Source organism: Anomaloglossus baeobatrachus, chromosome 10 (assembly GCF_048569485.1).
Source record: "Anomaloglossus baeobatrachus isolate aAnoBae1 chromosome 10, aAnoBae1.hap1, whole genome shotgun sequence".
Taxonomy (NCBI): domain Eukaryota; kingdom Metazoa; phylum Chordata; class Amphibia; order Anura; family Aromobatidae; genus Anomaloglossus; species Anomaloglossus baeobatrachus.
In genome coordinates this window covers 165,514,060-165,536,559 of record NC_134362.1, presented here as the reverse complement: position 1 = coordinate 165,536,559, position 22,500 = coordinate 165,514,060, and the positions used below count along the sequence as shown (strand labels likewise).

General features: G+C 41.8%; 1 protein-coding gene across 1 annotated transcript in view; it reads left to right on the top strand.

Annotated features, from left to right (window-relative positions):
- Positions 1 to 21,328, top strand: part of LOC142255293 (inactive hydroxysteroid dehydrogenase-like protein 1) — a 144,752-nt gene extending 123,424 nt beyond the window's left edge. The window contains exons 2-5 of the mRNA XM_075326830.1: positions 4,635 to 4,890; positions 5,420 to 5,865; positions 18,506 to 18,733; positions 21,181 to 21,328. Of these exons, the coding sequence (XP_075182945.1) occupies positions 4,635 to 4,890; positions 5,420 to 5,865; positions 18,506 to 18,733; positions 21,181 to 21,285 (1,035 nt within the window). The 3' untranslated portion in view covers positions 21,286 to 21,328. The remainder of the gene's footprint in view (positions 1 to 4,634; positions 4,891 to 5,419; positions 5,866 to 18,505; positions 18,734 to 21,180) is intronic.
- Positions 21,329 to 22,500: the final 1,172 nt, after the last annotated feature.

Below are 22,500 nucleotides of genomic sequence, written 5' to 3'. Positions count from 1 at the left end.
CCCATTTGGATGTCTTCTACCCAGCCTTTTTAACCCAGACTTTTTTTTTTTTAACAAGCCTCTCTTGGAGGACTTGTAACTAGCCTCTCTAACACAGGTTCCCGTTAACAAGCTCCTCTTGGAGGACTTGTAACTAGCCTCTCTAACACAGGCTCCCGTTAACAAGCTCCTCTTGGAGGACTTGTAACTAGCCTCTCTAACACAGGCTTTGAGAGCCCGTGAAAAACACGTGCCTAACCCGAACAATTAAAACTTGCACGTTATCTCTAGGCCTCTCGCCGAGTCATTCACTCTAGGCCTCGAGCCACAACTCTATTTAAATCTCGACCAGAACCGCAAAACATATGACAGGCAACAACCAAAAACCATACCACATGGAGCGTCCTCCACGTTTCCAAACACTGCTCAAAAACCTACTTGCTCTCCTAACTACCAGTCAATGTCCCCTCAAGACAAATACACACAACAGGCAGCAGGCAACTGAATACAGTTAGGTCCAGAAATATTTGGACAGTGACACAATTTTCGCGAGTTGGTCTCTGCATGCCACCACATTGGATTTGAAATGAAACCTCTACAACAGAATTCAAGTGCAGATTGTAACGTTTAATTTGAAGGTTTGAACAAAAATATCTGATAGAAATTGTAGGAATTGTACACATTTCTTTACAAACACTCCACATTTTAGGAGGTCAAAAGTAATTGGACAAATAAACCAAACCCAAAAAAAAATGTTTAGTTTCAATATTTTGTTGCGAATCCTTTGGAGGCAATAACTGCCTTAATTCTGGAACCCATGGACATCCCCAAACGCTGGGTTTCCTCCTTCTTAATGCTTTGCCAGGCCTTTACAGCCGCAGCCTTCAGGTCTTGCTTGTTTGTGGGTCTTTCCGTCTTAAGTCTGGATTTGAGCAAGTGAAATGCATGCTCAATTGGGTTAAGATCTGGTGATTGACTTGGCCATTGCAGAATGTTCTACTTTTTTGCACTCATGAACTCCTGGGTAGCTTTGGCTGTATGCTTGGGGTCATTGTCCATCTGTACTATGAAGCGCCGTCCGATCAACTTTGCGGCATTTGGCTGAATCTGGGCTGAAAGTATATCCCGGTACACTTCAGAATTCATCTGGCTACTCTTGTCTGCTGTTATGTCATCAATAAACACAAGTGACCCAGTGCCATTGAAAGTCATGCATGCCCATGCCATCATGTTGCCTCCACCATGTTTTACAGAGGATGTGGTGTGCCTTGGATCATGTGCCGTTCCCTTTCTTCTCCAAACTTTTTTCTTCCCATCATTCTGGTACAGGTTGATCTTGGTCTCATCTGTCCATAGAATACTTTTCCAGAACTGAGCTGGCTCCATGAGGTGTTTTTCAGCAAATTTAACTCTGGCCTGTCTATTTTTGGAATTGATGAATGGTTTGCCTCTAGATGTGAACCCTTTGTATTTACTTTCATGGAGTCTTCTCTTTACTGTTGACTTAGAGACAGATACACCTACTTCACTGAGAGTGTTCTGGACTTCAGTTGATGTTGTGAACGGGTTCTTCACCAAAGAAAGCATGCGGCGATCATCCACCACTGTTGTCATCCGTGGACGCCCAGGCCTTTTTGAGTTCCCAAGCTCACCAGTCAATTCCTTTTTTCTCAGAATGTACCCGACTGCTGATTTTGCTACTCCAAGCATGTCTGCTATCTCTCTGATGGATTTTTTCTTTTTTTTCAGCCTCAGGATGTTCTGCTTCACCTCAATTGAGAGTTCCTTAGACCGCATGTTGTCTGGTCACAGCAACAGCTTCCAAATGCAAAACCACACACCTGTAATCAACCCCAGACCTTTTAACTACTTCATTGATTACAGGTTAACGAGGGAGACGCCTTCAGAGTTAATTGCAGCCCTTAGAGTCCCTTGTCCAATTACTTTTGGTCCCTTGAAAAAGAGGAGGCTATGCATTACAGAGCTATGATTCCTAAACCCTTTCTCCGATTTGGATGTGAAAACTCTCATATTGCAGCTGGGAGTGTGCACTTTCAGCCCATATTATATATATAATTGTATTTCTGAACATGTTTTTGTAAACAGCTAAAATAACAAAACTTGTGTCACTGTCCAAATATTTCTGGACCTAACTGTATGTGACGGTTCTTCTGAGATTAATATGGCCAATAGCCTTGAGACCCGTCTGCCCGTCAACAGATACCCCCAACAAACAGGACACAGTCAGGCAATCAGTGCCACACACTCCACCGAGACCACGGGAAGACTACAGATTATGAAAAATCAGCAGACCTACCGTACTCTCGTTAGGAGGTGATCAAATTCCTGGGGTGTCCAGCACATCATGCCATTCCAGTTGCCGGTTCATCAGGATTTCAGGTGTCTCCGTCTATTGGCCCCACGTTGGGCGCCAATAATGTTAGGGTGAACTCTTAATCAAAGATCACTAGTTGCCTGCTGCCTGTCCTAACTGGTGTGAATCAAGTGCATGCGTAAAGAAATCACACCAGACACAGTCGGATGTGAAATCTCTTCTTGACTACAGTAAAGATGGCACCAAACAGAGCGAGTACAAGCATGCGTCCTCTTGATATAGGCTAGGGGCATACACAAGTTCAGCTATGCCCATTTAGTGGGACAGTTCATGGGCTAGCCAATGGGGAGATCTCTGTTGCTTTTGATGGGCGGGTCTGACTTCAGTCCATGGTGATGGTGATGGGAGGGACGTCATCTGGTGGATCCATGCTGATGGTTTGGTCTGTGTCATCGGGGGCCATCTTTGAGTTCCTCTGAAAATTGACTGGCTTATATATAGAGAATTGATGATTTAATTGAACACACTTCTCAGTGCTCTATGTCCAGAGGTTAATTAAGTATTTCATCTTATGGCTCTCCTCAACAAGCTAAAATAGGAGCCACCACTGCAGAAGGTTTCCTCTGGGGGCAGATGGTAGTGCAGCTAGGTTGGTACAGCTCTCCACAGGCAGAGCTCAAGCCTACCCGGAGGTTGGGAGTAGTAGTAATCGTTCAATGGAGCGCAGGGTTGGAGACGGTGAAGAAAGGGAGCGACACAGGGGTTGCAATCAAAGTTCTTTACTTGCTGAGATCTCACCACCTTCGGACTGCTGGACTCCGCTGTCATGGGCTCCAGCCGATCCTGGATAGTTCGGAGGTCAGAACCAGTGTTTCTTTCTGTGAGTCCTTCCTACTTCCGCTGTGTTGTGAGAGTCCCTGCAGCTTGAAGCTACTCTAGGACCTGAGTCCTTGGATTGGTTCCATTCCAGTCCCATATGGCAGGCAGCGCAAGACCTTTACTGGTGTCACCCTTGTGTCAACTCCTGGCTCTAGTATGCTGCTCTGCCTCAGGCACTTTGTGTGGGCCAGAAAACTTGAAATCTTCTGCCCGGCGCATTCTGTTGGTGGGACCTGCAGTACCCACCCAGCCTAGGGTTTTGCACAGTGATGTATGCGCTCGGTCCTGGGGGAGCTATGGCGCAGCTGTCCCCTCAGCGACAGTCTTCTATCCACTCCTCACTTGTTGCCCGTCACTCACTGTCTGAGTGTCCTCCTCTGTTCTCCTCCTTCAGGTCCTGGGACAAGTTCCTCCAGCCTCCCATCCCCAGGACCTCTCTTGCAGCTCTGCTTCTTCCTTCTCTTCAGGCATATCACTCAGCCAGTTAGACTTTTCTAAACACCAATGAAGAGCAAGTGAACAGCTGTCTGTAGACAGATTTCTGCCTTGGCATTTATCTATAGTCATATTGTAAAGCTCATAGCATCAAGCTTTGGAAGCACCGGTGAAGGGGGAATTGGTGTGTACATTTGAACTACTATGGATTGGCATAATCTCCTTTCACAGGTGTGTCACGGTTGACACAGTAAGTTTATTTATGCTCTCCACCCTATTTGTACTCCCTGCGTCTTCTTTAGAGCTTAGTGACTAAGTGCTCATTCAAACTGTTTCCTACCTAAAGCCCAGTTGAGGGTCAGCCAGTGCCAGGTATCCTGCTCATCTCATAGGTGCAAAACCTATCTAGGGTGGTTAGGGGAGCCAGTTGAAGGTTTAGTCTGGGATCACCATCTCCCCCATTTTTATATACAAGGTTAATCTTCCCTGTCCACCATACTTGTGGTACTTCCCCATACCTTTCGTGACATCTCCTCCACAATACACAACGTCCATTGTGATGAGTATCCAGAGCTACATCTACTAGGACATACAGGCATGAAAGTTGAATATTTTGAAACAGATTTGCCTAATTGAAGTCTATGGCTTTGGTGGAGGTATGCCTGAATCCAGATTTTTGTGGTTTCAGATAGCAGCACCAGACTGAGTCAGGAACAGGGGCTCGGAAGTGGTGTTAACGCAACCTAATGAGTGCTTTTCTGAATCCTTTATAGCCATATATAGCTGTGGGCATTTAGTAAGTTTATACTCACGGCCTTCATCTGCATGCATTGCTAAATATCAAAATCGGGAACTCAATGGATCTCATTACAAGGCATGGAAGGGGGACTGGCATTGAGCACACATTTGGGATAGGGGGTTATGCAAAATAAATCATCCATAATGTGTTGTTCTAAGTGGTATGTATAGAATGTAAATATACTGTTTTGGGGTTTTTTTTATTTAGATGCCTGCATACAACTTTAGCGGTGCAAAGCTGGCAAATATTGTGCAAGGTCCCATCATCTCACTGGTCAAAGAGGTTGTACAATCCTACCACAATAATTTGGACATTCTGGCTGCAGTTGGAGCCTTCTACACAGTGCGGAAATGTCTTCAGTTACTGAGTGGGTGTTATAGCTTGATAAAACAGCAAGTCTTTCCTGTCCTCTTTAGTAACACCAATACGATACTGAAATATGGAGAGTGGGCAGTAGTCACCGGTAAGTAAGAATAGTACGGAAAATGCAATATATCTTTATAAATTTAAATGCCTATACTCAATAAAACACTGAATAAGATGTAAAGAGATGTCTAATCATAGGTACCCTTTATCCCCCGCCTTATTTAAGGCCCCTACCATACATATTAGGGTAAAGGCAGCCAAATCTGCTGACATAGGCGCAAATTGCAAGAGACTCTCTAAAGTATATTGGGGCTTCCCAACTCTCCCCGGCAGATGATGTCAGGGAAGAGGGTCATCATGCTTACTGAATTTCAGGAGACCTGTAGTTTCCTGCATCACCGACTAGTAGGCGACTGATAGGCCTTATGAATTCCTCAAATCAATGTGTAGGGAACCTAATAAATGTTTTGCTGCCACAAGGTATTTCCCAGAGGCGTGGCATCTTTATCTAGAAGGAATGACTTTTTTTTCTTTCTTTTTTTTTCCCCTGACAGCTTTGTAGGAAATTTTGTACTTTCATTCCATACAGTAATAATTTGGTTATTGTTTTTCTTTGGGATCCCCAGGAAGCTCAGACGGTATTGGCCAAGCCTACGCTGAGGAGTTGGCTAGTCATGGAGTTAACATCATCTTGTTAGGCCGCAACATCCAAAAGCTTCAAAATGTATCTGAGGCCATAATATCAACCTATGGGGTGAAAACTCGTATCATAGTTGCCGATTTCAACAAAGGCCTGGAAGTCTTCCCGTCCATTAAGGAGGCTCTGGAAGATGTAGATGTTGGGATTCTGGTGAACAATGCAGGAGTGTGCTATGATTATCCAGCCTGCCTCACTGAAGTTCCAGAAGAAAAAAGTATGGAGATCATCAATGTCAACATTGTGGCGGCTGTAATGATGGTGTATGTGGTGTTGCCTGGTATGTTACAGCGGAAGAGGGGAGCAATTATCAACATCTCCTCAGGAACATGTTGGAAACCAGTTCCTCTGATGACAGTGTATGCTGCCTCCAAGGTATATTAAAAGCTGCATCTAAAACAAAAATATACCATACACTACTGGAGAGAATATATCACTAGGGGGTATTATATAAGGGCTGGTAAGGAGCTGGGTAAAGTTAGTGGCTCAGACATCCTTACCATCAGAGGTAACTCTGAGATAATAGGATAGCCAGGGGCCCCCTATCCTGAAGGCCAGTCTAGAAGCCCTGATTTCCGCTCTCTCCCAATCTTCATGACTTGTCACTTGCCAGAAATACATTATTGTTTACCTGGTTGCAAAAAACACTGTTCTCCTGAATCTGGCAATTTTTTCTTTTCTTACAGCGCCTCTCCATGATAAGGCCTTAATTTAGGTTGATGCCATTCAGTCTTGCATCCCTCTTAAACTGTCTGCAGTCCAAATTATGAGTCACCCGTGGTAGCATGCATAACCACTCTCTTTCACTCACACTAGAGACGTGCTCAGATATGAATAGAAAGTAAGACTCCTTTATTCTGGAAGTTTGTACAGATATATATAACCGTATTCTTGGCTAGGTGCCAAGAATACGTAACACGTCTCCTATTGGATAAAGTAGAACAGCTTATTCTGTGATATACAATTTACTGTAATGTGCTTGGTTCCTCATTTATATTAAGCAATGTCAGCATGATTCACTGGTCACAAGAATAGCCCAGACTGTCTGTCTGAGTCTTATGCCAAGAGATATGTGTGGTACAGTTCAAACACCATCTTAAATCCTGTTCTTTATGGATATCTCCATGTAACTCTTATATACTCATAATAATTCATAATCTTGTCCATAACAGTCCCCCCTTTGGAGATAGCCAAAAAGTCTTTCCTTACTTTTCCCGAGTCTATTGATCTGTCCTAATGCCGATGGTTACCTCACTCACATACGAGATAACCCATCCCTTGTGGATGAATCTCCCCATCCAACAGACTATGCATAGGAAGCCAGATCCTGACCGTATTCTCTAGACTGTCCTCATGGCTATGTTCCGCTGGAACACGTTATTCAGGAAGGGGGAACGTGGCAGTAGTCCTTTAATTGGCTAATATTTATCAGGGTTGGTTTCACTCGAAGTCTCATGCTCCTCAGTCCTCAGGCGGTAATGGTGGGACATCATCAAAGGTGGGATGCACAGTCGTCGTCTGGTCCACATGCTTAGATATCATCGTCCTGGCACAAAGTATCGGGTAGAAGAGGGAAGACAGCCATCTCCTGGTCTCAGGCAGGTCCGACATCTCTTTGTAGTGGAATGCATGGATCTTCGTCCGAAAGAAAAAGAGTGAGAGAAGAGAGAGAAAGAGAGAGAGAAAGATTGAGAAGAGAGGGAGAGAGAGAAAGATTGAGAAGAGAGAAATAGAGAGAAAGAGAGGAAGAGAGAGAGGAAAAGAAAAGAGAGGAAAAGGAAAGAGAGAAAAATCTAGATCTGGTTGGATCTGGAGGAGAAAACTCAAAACGTATATTAGGCAAATGTTTAAACAAACAACAAGCTTAGTTGAAGTATCTGGGAGTACTTCTAAACAGGATTTCGTAGGGTCTCAACCTAGTGGTCCCTGCTGGGGTGTGTCTGACACTGAACAATGCAAGGGGAAGACTCTCATGCCCTTGCCTTCTACACTGCCCCATCCTCCCAACCTTCCCTCTATTCTGTGGCTGGTATGGGGTGTGTAGAGTCAGCTCTGTGTCTAAGGCCTGCCATATCTCTTTGGCTGGCAGTGAAAGCAGGTCACTAGCCACTTTCTATGGTCTCCCGGGAGCCCACAGCTGCACCCTATCTCAGTCCTCTTCTTCTTCTGAGACTTGCTCTTGTAGGGTCAGGACAATGTTTTCTCAAGACTTTCCATCTTTCCTTTCTTCTTCACATCGGGGTCATTCAAAAAGCACAGATTGACTGACTGTTTCCTTGGTGAGTGGTCTTGGTGCTTCTTTGGATGTTCTGTCAGTGAGGGCACTTCTCACTGCTTCCCTTGACTCCTCCAATGTAGGCCTCAACCCTGCTCACCGCGACTGTCTGGCAATAGCAAAGCTTCCATCCGTTCTTCTATGGCCTCATGGCGGTTTACAGTTCCATTGGCAGTGATCAAGTGTCTTGTCCTCCACAGAGTAGATGCTGGCTGCCATCTTGCAGGCTTCAGCGAGAGCACATACATCTGCTTCTTCACAGACAGGCATGCGGGTAGCGACTGCTCTATCAGCACAGCGTCTTCTGCTACCAGCACCATACCCATGTGGAACCGTCTTCTTGATGCACATCTTAATCCATCCGCAAAGGGGTTAAGTCAGGGTCCAAAGGTGTATCCGTCACTGTATCGAATCCAGAGTTTCAGCTATGCCAGAGTCGACTACCTCTTCCACCAAGGTGTCAGAGGTGGGACACTCCCCCCTTGGAAGAGGGAGAAGTTCAGCAGGATTAAGAACCCCACACCGGGAGATGGTGACTTTGTCAGGGAGCATATAACTGAATAGGATAACTGAAGTGAGCACTAATATATATATTATGAGTGCAAGCCAAAAAATACATACTATACAAAGGATAAGGCTGCACATCAAACATAGATAATGGTATAATGCCTCAAGCATATGGAAAAATATTGGAATATACAATGAAAAATGCTACTTGCTAATTTGAACATGTGAATAATGAATTGCATACCTGCTATGAATATTAGGAAAAAGGAGATATTTAGCAATCGCATTGATCAATGTAACTGAGCCCCAAAGCCTTGTCAAGGCATATCTCTATATTGGGGTCCCTAGCTCTGTGACCCTAACTGTGTGTCATCTCATTGCAATTAAAAACTGCTGTGGGTGGAGAGGGGTAACTAAGGACTTTCTTATATAGGAGATGGAAAAAACATGGCCGAAAGGGGCGGAGCTGTGTTCACATTCAGAAAAAAAACTACATATAACTGAATAGGATAACTGAAGTGAGCACTAATATATATATTATGAGTGCAAGCCAAAAAATACATACTATACAAAGGATAAGGCTGCACATCAAACATAGATAATGGTATAATGCCTCAAGCATATGGAAAAATATTGGAATATACAATGAAAAATGCTACTTGCTAATTTGAACATGTGAATAATGAATTGCATACCTGCTATGAATATTAGGAAAAAGGAGATATTTAGCAATCGCATTGATCAATGTAACTGAGCCCCAAAGCCTCGTCAAGGCATATCTCTATATTGGGGTCCCTAGCTCTGTGACCCTAACTGTGTGTCATCTCATTGCAATTAAAAACTGCTGTGGGTGGAGAGGGGTAACTAAGGACTTTCTTATATAGGAGATGGAAAAAACATGGCCGAAAGGGGCGGAGCTGTGTTCACATTCAGAAAAAAAACTACATATAACTGAATAGGATAACTGAAGTGAGCACTAATATATATATTATGAGTGCAAGCCAAAAAATACATACTATACAAAGGATAAGGCTGCACATCAAACATAGATAATGGTATAATGCCTCAAGCATATGGAAAAATATTGGAATATACAATGAAAAATGCTACTTGCTAATTTGAACATGTGAATAATGAATTGCATACCTGCTATGAATATTAGGAAAAAGGAGATATTTAGCAATCGCATTGATCAATGTAACTGAGCCCCAAAGCCTCGTCAAGGCATATCTCTATATTGGGGTCCCTAGCTCTGTGACCCTAACTGTGTGTCATCTCATTGCAATTAAAAACTGCTGTGGGTGGAGAGGGGTAACTAAGGACTTTCTTATATAGGAGATGGAAAAAACATGGCCGAAAGGGGCGGAGCTGTGTTCACATTCAGAAAAAAAACTACATATAACTGAATAGGATAACTGAAGTGAGCACTAATATATATATTATGAGTGCAAGCCAAAAAATACATACTATACAAAGGATAAGGCTGCACATCAAACATAGATAATGGTATAATGCCTCAAGCATATGGAAAAATATTGGAATATACAATGAAAAATGCTACTTGCTAATTTGAACATGTGAATAATGAATTGCATACCTGCTATGAATATTAGGAAAAAGGAGATATTTAGCAATCGCATTGATCAATGTAACTGAGCCCCAAAGCCTCGTCAAGGCATATCTCTATATTGGGGTCCCTAGCTCTGTGACCCTAACTGTGTGTCATCTCATTGCAATTAAAAACTGCTGTGGGTGGAGAGGGGTAACTAAGGACTTTCTTATATAGGAGATGGAAAAAACATGGCCGAAAGGGGCGGAGCTGTGTTCACATTCAGAAAAAAAACTACATATAACTGAATAGGATAACTGAAGTGAGCACTAATATATATATTATGAGTGCAAGCCAAAAAATACATACTATACAAAGGATAAGGCTGCACATCAAACATAGATAATGGTATAATGCCTCAAGCATATGGAAAAATATTGGAATATACAATGAAAAATGCTACTTGCTAATTTGAACATGTGAATAATGAATTGCATACCTGCTATGAATATTAGGAAAAAGGAGATATTTAGCAATCGCATTGAGGCATTATACCATTATCTATGTTTGATGTGCAGCCTTATCCTTTGTATAGTATGTATTTTTTGGCTTGCACTCATAATATATATATTAGTGCTCACTTCAGTTATCCTATTCAGTTATATGTAGTTTTTTTTCTGAATGTGAACACAGCTCCGCCCCTTTCGGCCATGTTTTTTCCATCTCCTATATAAGAAAGTCCTTAGTTACCCCTCTCCACCCACAGCAGTTTTTAATTGCAATGAGATGACACACAGTTAGGGTCACAGAGCTAGGGACCCCAATATAGAGATATGCCTTGACGAGGCTTTGGGGCTCAGTTACATTGATCAATGCGATTGCTAAATATCTCCTTTTTCCTATTATTCATAGCAGGTATGCAATTCATTATTCACATGTTCAAATTAGCAAGTAGCATTTTTCATTGTATATTCCAATATTTTTCCATATGCTTGAGGCATTATACCATTATCTATGTTTGATGTGCAGCCTTATCCTTTGTATAGTATGTATTTTTTGGCTTGCACTCATAATATATATATTAGTGCTCACTTCAGTTATCCTATTCAGTTATATGTAGTTTTTTTTCTGAATGTGAACACAGCTCCGCCCCTTTCGGCCATGTTTTTTCCATCTCCTATATAAGAAAGTCCTTAGTTACCCCTCTCCACCCACAGCAGTTTTTAATTGCAATGAGATGACACACAGTTAGGGTCACAGAGCTAGGGACCCCAATATAGAGATATGCCTTGACGAGGCTTTGGGGCTCAGTTACATTGATCAATGCGATTGCTAAATATCTCCTTTTTCCTAATATTCATAGCAGGTATGCAATTCATTATTCACATGTTCAAATTAGCAAGTAGCATTTTTCATTGTATATTCCAATATTTTTCCATATGCTTGAGGCATTATACCATTATCTATGTTTGATGTGCAGCCTTATCCTTTGTATAGTATGTATTTTTTGGCTTGCACTCATAATATATATATTAGTGCTCACTTCAGTTATCCTATTCAGTTATATGTAGTTTTTTTTCTGAATGTGAACACAGCTCCGCCCCTTTCGGCCATGTTTTTTCCATCTCCTATATAAGAAAGTCCTTAGTTACCCCTCTCCACCCACAGCAGTTTTTAATTGCAATGAGATGACACACAGTTAGGGTCACAGAGCTAGGGACCCCAATATAGAGATATGCCTTGACGAGGCTTTGGGGCTCAGTTACATTGATCAATGCGATTGCTAAATATCTCCTTTTTCCTAATATTCATAGCAGGTATGCAATTCATTATTCACATGTTCAAATTAGCAAGTAGCATTTTTCATTGTATATTCCAATATTTTTCCATATGCTTGAGGCATTATACCATTATCTATGTTTGATGTGCAGCCTTATCCTTTGTATAGTATGTATTTTTTGGCTTGCACTCATAATATATATATTAGTGCTCACTTCAGTTATCCTATTCAGTTATATGTAGTTTTTTTTCTGAATGTGAACACAGCTCCGCCCCTTTCGGCCATGTTTTTTCCATCTCCTATATAAGAAAGTCCTTAGTTACCCCTCTCCACCCACAGCAGTTTTTAATTGCAATGAGATGACACACAGTTAGGGTCACAGAGCTAGGGACCCCAATATAGAGATATGCCTTGACGAGGCTTTGGGGCTCAGTTACATTGATCAATGCGATTGCTAAATATCTCCTTTTTCCTAATATTCATAGCAGGTATGCAATTCATTATTCACATGTTCAAATTAGCAAGTAGCATTTTTCATTGTATATTCCAATATTTTTCCATATGCTTGAGGCATTATACCATTATCTATGTTTGATGTGCAGCCTTATCCTTTGTATAGTATGTATTTTTTGGCTTGCACTCATAATATATATATTAGTGCTCACTTCAGTTATCCTATTCAGTTATATGTAGTTTTTTTTCTGAATGTGAACACAGCTCCGCCCCTTTCGGCCATGTTTTTTCCATCTCCTATATAAGAAAGTCCTTAGTTACCCCTCTCCACCCACAGCAGTTTTTAATTGCAATGAGATGACACACAGTTAGGGTCACAGAGCTAGGGACCCCAATATAGAGATATGCCTTGACGAGGCTTTGGGGCTCAGTTACATTGATCAATGCGATTGCTAAATATCTCCTTTTTCCTAATATTCATAGCAGGTATGCAATTCATTATTCACATGTTCAAATTAGCAAGTAGCATTTTTCATTGTATATTCCAATATTTTTCCATATGCTTGAGGCATTATACCATTATCTATGTTTGATGTGCAGCCTTATCCTTTGTATAGTATGTATTTTTTGGCTTGCACTCATAATATATATATTAGTGCTCACTTCAGTTATCCTATTCAGTTATATGTAGTTTTTTTTCTGAATGTGAACACAGCTCCGCCCCTTTCGGCCATGTTTTTTCCATCTCCTATATAAGAAAGTCCTTAGTTACCCCTCTCCACCCACAGCAGTTTTTAATTGCAATGAGATGACACACAGTTAGGGTCACAGAGCTAGGGACCCCAATATAGAGATATGCCTTGACGAGGCTTTGGGGCTCAGTTACATTGATCAATGCGATTGCTAAATATCTCCTTTTTCCTAATATTCATAGCAGGTATGCAATTCATTATTCACATGTTCAAATTAGCAAGTAGCATTTTTCATTGTATATTCCAATATTTTTCCATATGCTTGAGGCATTATACCATTATCTATGTTTGATGTGCAGCCTTATCCTTTGTATAGTATGTATTTTTTGGCTTGCACTCATAATATATATATTAGTGCTCACTTCAGTTATCCTATTCAGTTATATGTAGTTTTTTTCTGAATGTGAACACAGCTCCGCCCCTTTCGGCCATGTTTTTTCCATCTCCTATATAAGAAAGTCCTTAGTTACCCCTCTCCACCCACAGCAGTTTTTAATTGCAATGAGATGACACACAGTTAGGGTCACAGAGCTAGGGACCCCAATATAGAGATATGCCTTGACGAGGCTTTGGGGCTCAGTTACATTGATCAATGCGATTGCTAAATATCTCCTTTTTCCTAATATTCATAGCAGGTATGCAATTCATTATTCACATGTTCAAATTAGCAAGTAGCATTTTTCATTGTATATTCCAATATTTTTCCATATGCTTGAGGCATTATACCATTATCTATATTTGTCAGGGAGCAGTGATGTCATACGGGCACTGATCTTCAACTGGTGCTTTAGGTAGGTGTTTAATCTGGCTGAGTAGTGTTCAAAGAGCTGCTGTCTTCCTCCATGGCAAACATGTAGAATGACTTCTGGGCTGGAGATGACGTGATGATACTCTTCAGGTGACTTTGACTGTAGCTCAGGTGACTGTGACTGTAACTCAGGTGACTGTGACTGTAACTCAGGTGACACTGACTGTAACTCAGGTGACTGTGACTGTAACTCAGGAGTTACCAGCTGTAGTTGTTTGCGTATGGGCTCTCGGAGACCTGATACAAAGGACTATACCTAGGTTTGTAAGAAAGAGCAATGAGTGTAGCTTGGGGTCAGGAGAACACTGAAATTCTAAAAACTAAGATCCCCTAAAACCCCGGGGAAAGAGAAAAGAGCACAAGAGGGTTTGGAAACTAGCAAGCAGCACCCCCTGACTACATATACACAACTAGGAAAAAGCAGTGGAGCGTATCTACTCTACCTCTCCTGTGCTGACCCTGTAACTGGGGGCCCTGCACTCTCCCTCATCCCGACGGTAGACCTGATGGTGGTCAGGGTCGGGCCTCCAGCTTATCCCTCTCTCCTGTCAGACCCTGCAAACTAAGACACAAAGGATTACTGGGTGCTGTCAACGAAAACTCTAATATATGTCAACTCCTGATGATCAATGTCCCCTTGGGACCACATGAACCTCCACCCTCTCTATCAGGGAACTCTTGTGCAAGATACCAGGCAGGATAACATACAAGTGAGAATATCTCAAACCAGGCTAAGCATCAACTGCCATAGGCAGAAAAATATTCACTGTCCACCAGGACTAATAGTGAGCAGTCTATATGGTCTACTAAATTGTATACTAGATACAGCAAAAACAAACATGCAAAAGTGAAGGGAAAAGGTTTCCACAGGACTATCAGCAATAACCTCTGCTAAGGTTCATTAGTGGGAACACTGTGGGAAAAAGTTCATTAGTGGGAAAAACTGCATATATGACCAAAAATGGAGTGTGTGTGTTCCAGGTCCCTGTCTCCCCCCTCTGCAGTCCCTGCTATGTCAGCAATAAACAGAGCAGTGGCTGTGGCTGCTGAAACAAAAATGGGGAACTGGGTGTCGGCTGGACTAAAATGGCGTCTAAAGATGAACTATGTAGTGTCTGAGTTAAAACGTCCACTAAAGATAATTACCGATAAGAAACAGCCGCTAAAAGAGGAAGTAGGTGTTGGCCAAAAATGGCGTCTGAAGAGTCCTGAGAGGGAGTGACATGTATTGTGACATCTACATTCAGGAGGTATTCAATCTGTCACTGGGAATATGGATTATATAGGGACACCTGGGCTGACCCTGTAACTAGGGACCCTGTACTCGCCCTCATCTCGATGGTAGACCTGATGGTGGTCAGGGCCGAGCCTCCAGCGTATCCCTATCTCCTGTCAGACCCTGATAACTATCCCCATACCATACCCCACCCAGGGCTGGGTAAAACACTGAGTGACAGAAAGAAATCTACATTTAGGACAGAAAATAATGGGGTGGGCTTACGTGGACACAGTGCTCCACAGACAGATCACAAGTCCACCCTATATATCAGCTTATGTTTCTTACTTTCACAGGCAGGTACAATACACATAGTGTAGTTGCTAGATTCAGAATTACTCATCAATTCTCATCTAATCTCCCCCCTTGGGAGAATTCTCCATTTCAACATACGTATATTCACAGGACACTGAAATAGAAACTAACACTTCCTTTTTTTTTTTTTTTCCTTTCTTCCAATTTCAACCCTACGGTGTTATACACCAAAAACTGCATACATTATACATAAACATCTTCCAGGGTCACTTGGGTGATAAGGTACACGCACCCTCACTGTAAACCTGCAAACATGGCTCCATTTCTGGCCAGAAAGAATCCCCAGCTTTAATCTGGGTGAGCCTATACAAATCAGTTTTGGTGGTGGGGTGAATCATTGTTAAATCATTGTCATCTTCCTGCCCCCCCCTCGGTGTCTTCTGTTGCTCCAGCAACAAATAGGCCAGTGGCCTTGGGACTGAAAATTGGCTGGAAAAGGGAACTAGGTGCGGCCCGACCTGAAATGACATCTGGGCAGGCTAGGGAGGGCGTTTGGTGGGCAGGGGGACAACTACACAAGTCCAACCCTTTGGGGACGACTTATAAGGAGGGGGGCGTTGTTTCCTAATGGGCTTGGCCACTTCCTGAGGTGCCATTTTCTGATCTGGTGCAATTTAGAAATATCTACCATCTCTATCCCATTCCTCTTTCCATGCCAATCTTTTAACGTCCTTTGACGTTCTATACCATGCCTCAGCATCCATAAGGAGATCTTTATCTTTCAAGATCCCTCACTTATTTAACAAAACATCTTTCCATTCTTGCTCCTCTAATCTCTCTTTCTTTGCAGTGATTCCTGCCATCTTCAAGAGCGACTTCATCATTTTTAACATACTTTTTACCTTTTTGCTCGCTTACTAATTCTTCTGCTGTTAACTTGACAGGTGTGGAATGATTAGACCCCATATTCAAAGGGTAAACTTTACACAGAATACACAGAATTTCTACCTCAGTCCACAAACCACAACACAAACGGGTTGTCCTACCAGGAAGAATTGTCACGTGGGTGATAGAAACTAAATTCACCCTCACTATCTCTTACTTCATGTACTAGTAACCTCTGTTCACACTATATACACCTTATTTGAACAAATCCGTCCAGAACATCAATACTCAATGATTAAGCCTAAAATCAAGGGTTTTTCCCAGTATATTCAATCCTAGGTAAGAATACACTGACATCCACTAAAACAAGACCAATGAATACAACTTCAACTCACTGCTTAGCAGGAAAACCATACCAGGTAACAGTCAGGGTCAGTCCCCCACTTTATACAACACTGCTGTGAAAGCAACTTTATACAACACTGCACCTGTACATAGAAAACCCTTCCAAATCTTCTATCCCCGAAGATCAGGTCCGTCCAAGGCCTTATCAAACATCAACTATCGACCGGACTTGTCACACACCAGTGTATCTCACAGTATACATAACAGTATACATAAACAGCATACTTCAAAGTACAGCTTCAGAGTTTTTTTTTTTTCTTCACTCATAGAAGAAACAGCTTCAATATATCAAAGTACATTCTCGTGACACAACTTCCTCTTTTTGCGTAAACCAGCAAGTACGAACAAAGCACATAGAACTTCCTCTTTTTGCAGCCAGCCTTGCTGCAAACACAGTGATTAGAGCGATACATACCAGCAAGTACTCCACCTGCTGCAAATAGACAGACATTTCAACAGGTAGACACAGGTCAACACAATGACATAACAATAAGGACACTATATACACCATCCAGGTGGCTGATCTCACCTGTAGATATAACCATATATCCAGCGTATATAACAACTTCCTCATTCTCCCCTGCAGTTAAGTCAGAGAAAAATAAAACATAGAACTTCTGCTTTTCTCCTAGAGCAGACAAAAAAACCTCAAACCACATTACATTTCATGTGATTTACAATTACATTACATAAATTACAGACAGCTTAAGGTGAACCTGACCACCTTGGTGTGAGATCTCTTAGGAAGGCTTATCTCATGCGAGATGGCGGTCATTAGGTGTCTAGACTGGGACAGCCCAACCCCCCCTTCGAAATGCAAGTACACGCAGGAGGTTTGCAAGGTGAGATCATACAAATGTTCTCACCTGCAGCTGGAGTGCGCATCTCCACCTTTCGCGTAGTTGCCTTTCGACTGAAGGTGTCAGCACGGCCGTCCGCCATCCAGAGCTCCGTCCTAAGGTTCGTTGGGCGCCAAATAATAAGGCCTTAATTTAGGTTGATGCCATTCAGTCTTGCATCCCTCTTAAACTGTCTGCAGTCCAAATTATGAGTCACCCGTGGTAGCATGCATATCCACTCTCTTTCACTCACACTAGAGACGTGCTCAGATATGAATAGAAAGTAAGACTCCTTTATTCCGGAAGTTTGTACAGATATATATAACCATATTCTTGGCTAGGTGCCAAGAATACGTAACACGTCTCCTATTGGATAAAGTAGAACAGCTTATTCTGTGATATACAATTTACTGTAATGTGCTTGGTTCCTCATTTATATTAAGCAATGTCAGCATGATTCACTGGTCACAAGAATAGCCCAGACTGTCTGTCTGAGTCTTATGCCAAGAGATATGTGTGGTACACCATCTTAAATCCTGTTCTTTATGGATATCTCCATGTAACTCTTATATACTCATAATAATTCATAATCTTGTCCATAACATCCATTCCCGAAATATGGCCCTCTTTACCATATATGTAATTCTAGTCTTATCCAAAAGGGTGTGTTCCTAAAGTCATCTCTGTAGACATCTTCTGGAGGACCACACCCAATTTAATAAAACAAACCCTGGGTCCATCCCACTCCCTTTTGGTCCCATACATAGCCTGGAGATGTGAATTGGGCCATTGTACAGTTTCAATACAAATGTTGGTCCCACTAAGTGCAAACCAGATAGGATAATGGTCCATACAGAATGATGTGGTAGCCATGCTGAGTAATGTGCCTTGAATTTGGAATAAATTACCAAAACTGTCCCCATCAAAGCACCCCACACATCACACCGCCCCCTCCATGCTTTATGGTGGACACCACACAAATAGAAACCACCAACAAGTCTCCTCTTCTTACTTGTCGTCGTCATCAATAGTGGCGTCTTTACTGCAATTTGACCATAAAGGCCGCCTATAGTGGTTTCCAATGACCAGTTCATATTGAGATACCGTATGTCTACAAATTGGTTAATCGTGCCTTGATTCCTTTTTTTTTTTATTAATATCTTAGTCCTGGACAACTGTTTCTTTCAAAAAAATTCATAGACTGAATTATACTTTTGTGCTTTTCTTGTAGGCTTTCCTAGATAGTTTCACTCGAGCATTGCATTATGAATATTCCTCCCAGGGCATATTTATACAGAGCCTGACTCCTGCCTTTGTGGTCACAAAGATGGTGAGCTATGCTGGAATACTTAGGATGAAGTCCTTGTTTATTCCACTTGCGAGAGAGTATGCTCACAGCGCTGTAAGAACGATCGGAGTGTCACTGAGGACAGCTGGATACTGGTCTCACTCCATCAAGGTAATTGTGGACTATGGGTCACCGGAACAGGGAATGTAGACATATGAAGAACATATAATGATCGCTTTGCTGACCAATCCATATGTATGCATATACCTGTACATGCTCTACTATTTCTGTATCTTCCATAGAGTAGTATGAAGGGTCATCATGTATGCTCAATCATCACCCCATACAACATGTATGAGAAGCGAGTAGCTCCATTGCTGGTGTGCCTATCGAGTATTCCTAAATCTGAGAATGCAATAGAATTTATAGCTGCCACCAGCAGCATAGCCACATGCCAGGGACCCATATCTGCTCCTCACAGCTGTGTTCTCCAGTTGTAATATATCCAGTTATAGCACTACACAATTGCAGTATAGACTGTAGCTGTCTTTTTGGGTACTGCTTCCTTTGAGGATATTCTGGAATTAAAATAGAAAAACATAATGTTAACACCCCCCCCCCCATCTGTTTTCACTTTCCTGTCCAGGCCAAATTTTACATCTAATGGATGCAACAATTGTTGGCGGCTGCAGGCTACTATTTTTAGGCTGGGGGGACCCAATAAGCACGGATCTCCCCAGCCTGAGAGTACCAGTCCCAAGCTGTCGGCTTTATTATGGCTGTGTATTAAAATTTGGGGGGGAGGGGGGGAAACACACATCGTTTTTTTTAAAGTTATTTAAATTAAAAAAAAAAAAGCCGCATGCGCTTTCTCTTATTTTGATACACGGGCAAGAAAAGCGCATGGTTGGGGGCTGCAGCCTGTAGCCATATGCTTTGTGTGCTGGGAATCATAATATGGGGGAACCCTATGCCATTTTTTTTAAATTTATTTTTACACCAATAGAGAGAGAAGTATTTATATTAGAATATATAAAAACACACACACACACACACCCTCCTGATTGAAAGCAGTTAGACACGCTGTCACATAGGTCGGGGGCGCGTCTGACTACAACCAATCAGAGATGTGGGGACTTCCAGTGGGTAGGGGAAGCAGTGCATATGCATGAAGGATAATGCACAGCCCTGGAAGTAGTATGAGTGGCCTGGAAGCAGGGCACAGCCGCACGAGAGACTCTAAGTATAACAGTATAACGCTTCTCCTTTCCCCTTTTTCTATTTTTTTTTTTTTTTATTCTACTTTTCCTTTATTTTTTGTAATTACCCGACTTGCCAGACCCAGATGGTTACCGGGAGATCTCTGGGCCCGGTGATCGGGTACTTTTGAACCAGCGCCGATCCAGACTTTTACAGTCCAGGTCCACCCATCACTAATTCTGAGATTTTTTTTATTTGTGACATATTGTACTTCAGATTAGTGGTATATTTTTGTTGACATGATTTGCATTTATTTATGAAAATATCAAAAAAATTTAAAAAAAGGGAAAATTTTGCAATTTTTAAAATTTGAATTTTTATGCCCTTAACCCAGATATTTATTATCTATTTTTTGTGCTAAAACTAACATTTACCACGTAACTCGTTACATAAGCATCAATTTTAAAACATTGGGGGGGGGTTTGTTAGGAAGTTAAAAAAAAAAAAAAAATCAGCAATTTTTCATTTTTTCCAACAATTTTACAAAACCATTTTATTTAGGGACCACATCACATTTTTAAGTGACTTTGAGGGGCCTATTTGACAGAAAATACTCAAAAGGGACACCAATTATAAACTGCACCCCTCAGAGTGCGCAAAACCACATTTAAGTTTATTAACCCTTTAGGTGCTCTACATGAATTAAAGCAATGTGAAATGGAAAAATTTAACATTTTTAATTTTTCCTACAAAAATGTTTTATCCTCAGTTATCCATTTCCCAACCAGTTATAGGATACAATGGACCATTCAATTTGTAGTGTAATTTCTCTGGAGCATGCAGATTACCCTATATGTGGTAGAAAACTACTGTTTGGGCGCACGGCGGGGCTTGGAAGGGAAGGAGCACCATTAGACTATTGGAGTACAAAATTGGCTGAAATAGACAGCGGATGACATTACAGCGCAGTTTCACGGCTGATTCTTTCTGTGAGTTAAAGCATTTTCCTGCCTATTTTTAAAAAATGTTTTACCTCAAAGAGAGAGTAATTTGAAATCTCAAGCAAGCTGTAATGTCTGTATACTCTTTGGCCTCCTCCCCTGCCCAGAAGCTATGGTGTGATCAGACCATGTCCCTGTACGGTCAGACACGGACATTACACAGTACACAGCAGGGCCACATGTAAGATTATCTCGGCACAGGAACAAATCTTTTTTTAAAATCACTTCCAATTGTGAAACTTATTCTTTATTCCAAGATCTATTAATTTAAAATAAATTTTGTTTGTGGGAAAACCCCTTTCATTTTGAGAGTACAAGGAGCTTGTTAAAGTAGGGCATAAGGTATAGTAAAAGATGATTATAGATGTTGTTTATAACAATGTGCATTAAATTCACATAATGAAATCCTTATTTTAGATGTTTACAGCACATCGGATGCCAGAATGGCTTTGGGTACTTATATGGACCTATGTGAACAAACGGTGTAGAGCGGAGTACCTGTCCAAAGAAAAAGACAACTGAGAAAAGGAGATCTTCATCAAAGCACATTCTTCATCCTCAACTAACAGAGAATATCACATTTGTAATCACATTTATTCATTAGTTTTATACTATTTTATGTATAAAGTTAAGACATTAAAAATAAATTATAACAGACTGATCATTACAGTTGGAATTATTAATTCACATTAAAAAAGGGAAACATTGTTTTATAGAGTAAGTTTTATGAAAAAAAAAATACATGGCTATTAATTTCTAGTTAACTTATGTGGCAATAATTGCTTTTTTTCCAAGTACCAGACACAGTGCACGTGTAAAGGTCCCCGATAACTGCGGGGACCCGGATCTGTTATGCCACTGAGAGGAAAGACGAGCCTCAAAGCCGGTGGTATGACAATAACAAGATTTATTAAGACAATCTCGTCCCTGTTTTTATGGGGAGGAAAAAAAGTAAATGAACCCTCTAAAAGTAAATAGATTAAACAATAACTGCAACCCCAGCAACTCTTAAGGCCCCTTTACACACTGAGACTTTCTAGCAATCCCACCAGCGATCCCAACCTGGCCGGGATCACTACAAAGTCTCTGGTGAGTCTCTGGTGAGCTGTCAAACAGGCAGACCTGGCCAACGACGCAACAGCGATCCGGACCTGCAGAACGACCTAGCTAGTCATTGGGGACGTTGTAAAGCAGCTTTTTGAAAGGGATGTCGCTAACTAAGTCGCTGTAAAGTCCCCTTTACACACTGAGACTTTCTAGCGATCATGCTGCACAGCGGGAAACAAAGGACCAAAGAATGGTCCTGAACGATTTGTAGCGATCAGCAACTACACAACAGGGGCCAGGTCGCTGATGTGTTTCACACACTGCAATGTCGCTGGGGAGGTCGCTATAACGTCACAAAACCGGTGACGTTACAGCGATGTCGTTTGCGATGTTGCAGTGTGTAAAGCCACCTTTAGGCTATGTGCCCGTAGACTTTGCTGCGGAAAACCCGCGGATTTATCTGGATTTTCCAGATAAATCTGCAGGTTAACGCAAGTACAGACACTCCCCATGTTATCCTATGGGATTTGGGGAATGTTGTATCAATGCTGCGTTATCTGCGGCTGTGGAATATGCTGTGGATTTCCCACAGCCGCACGTAACTGCATGTCAATAATTCCTGCGGAAAGATCTGCGGATGTCCTGTCTTTCCGCTATGGAGATAGAGGGAGGGACTTCCGCAGGTATTTC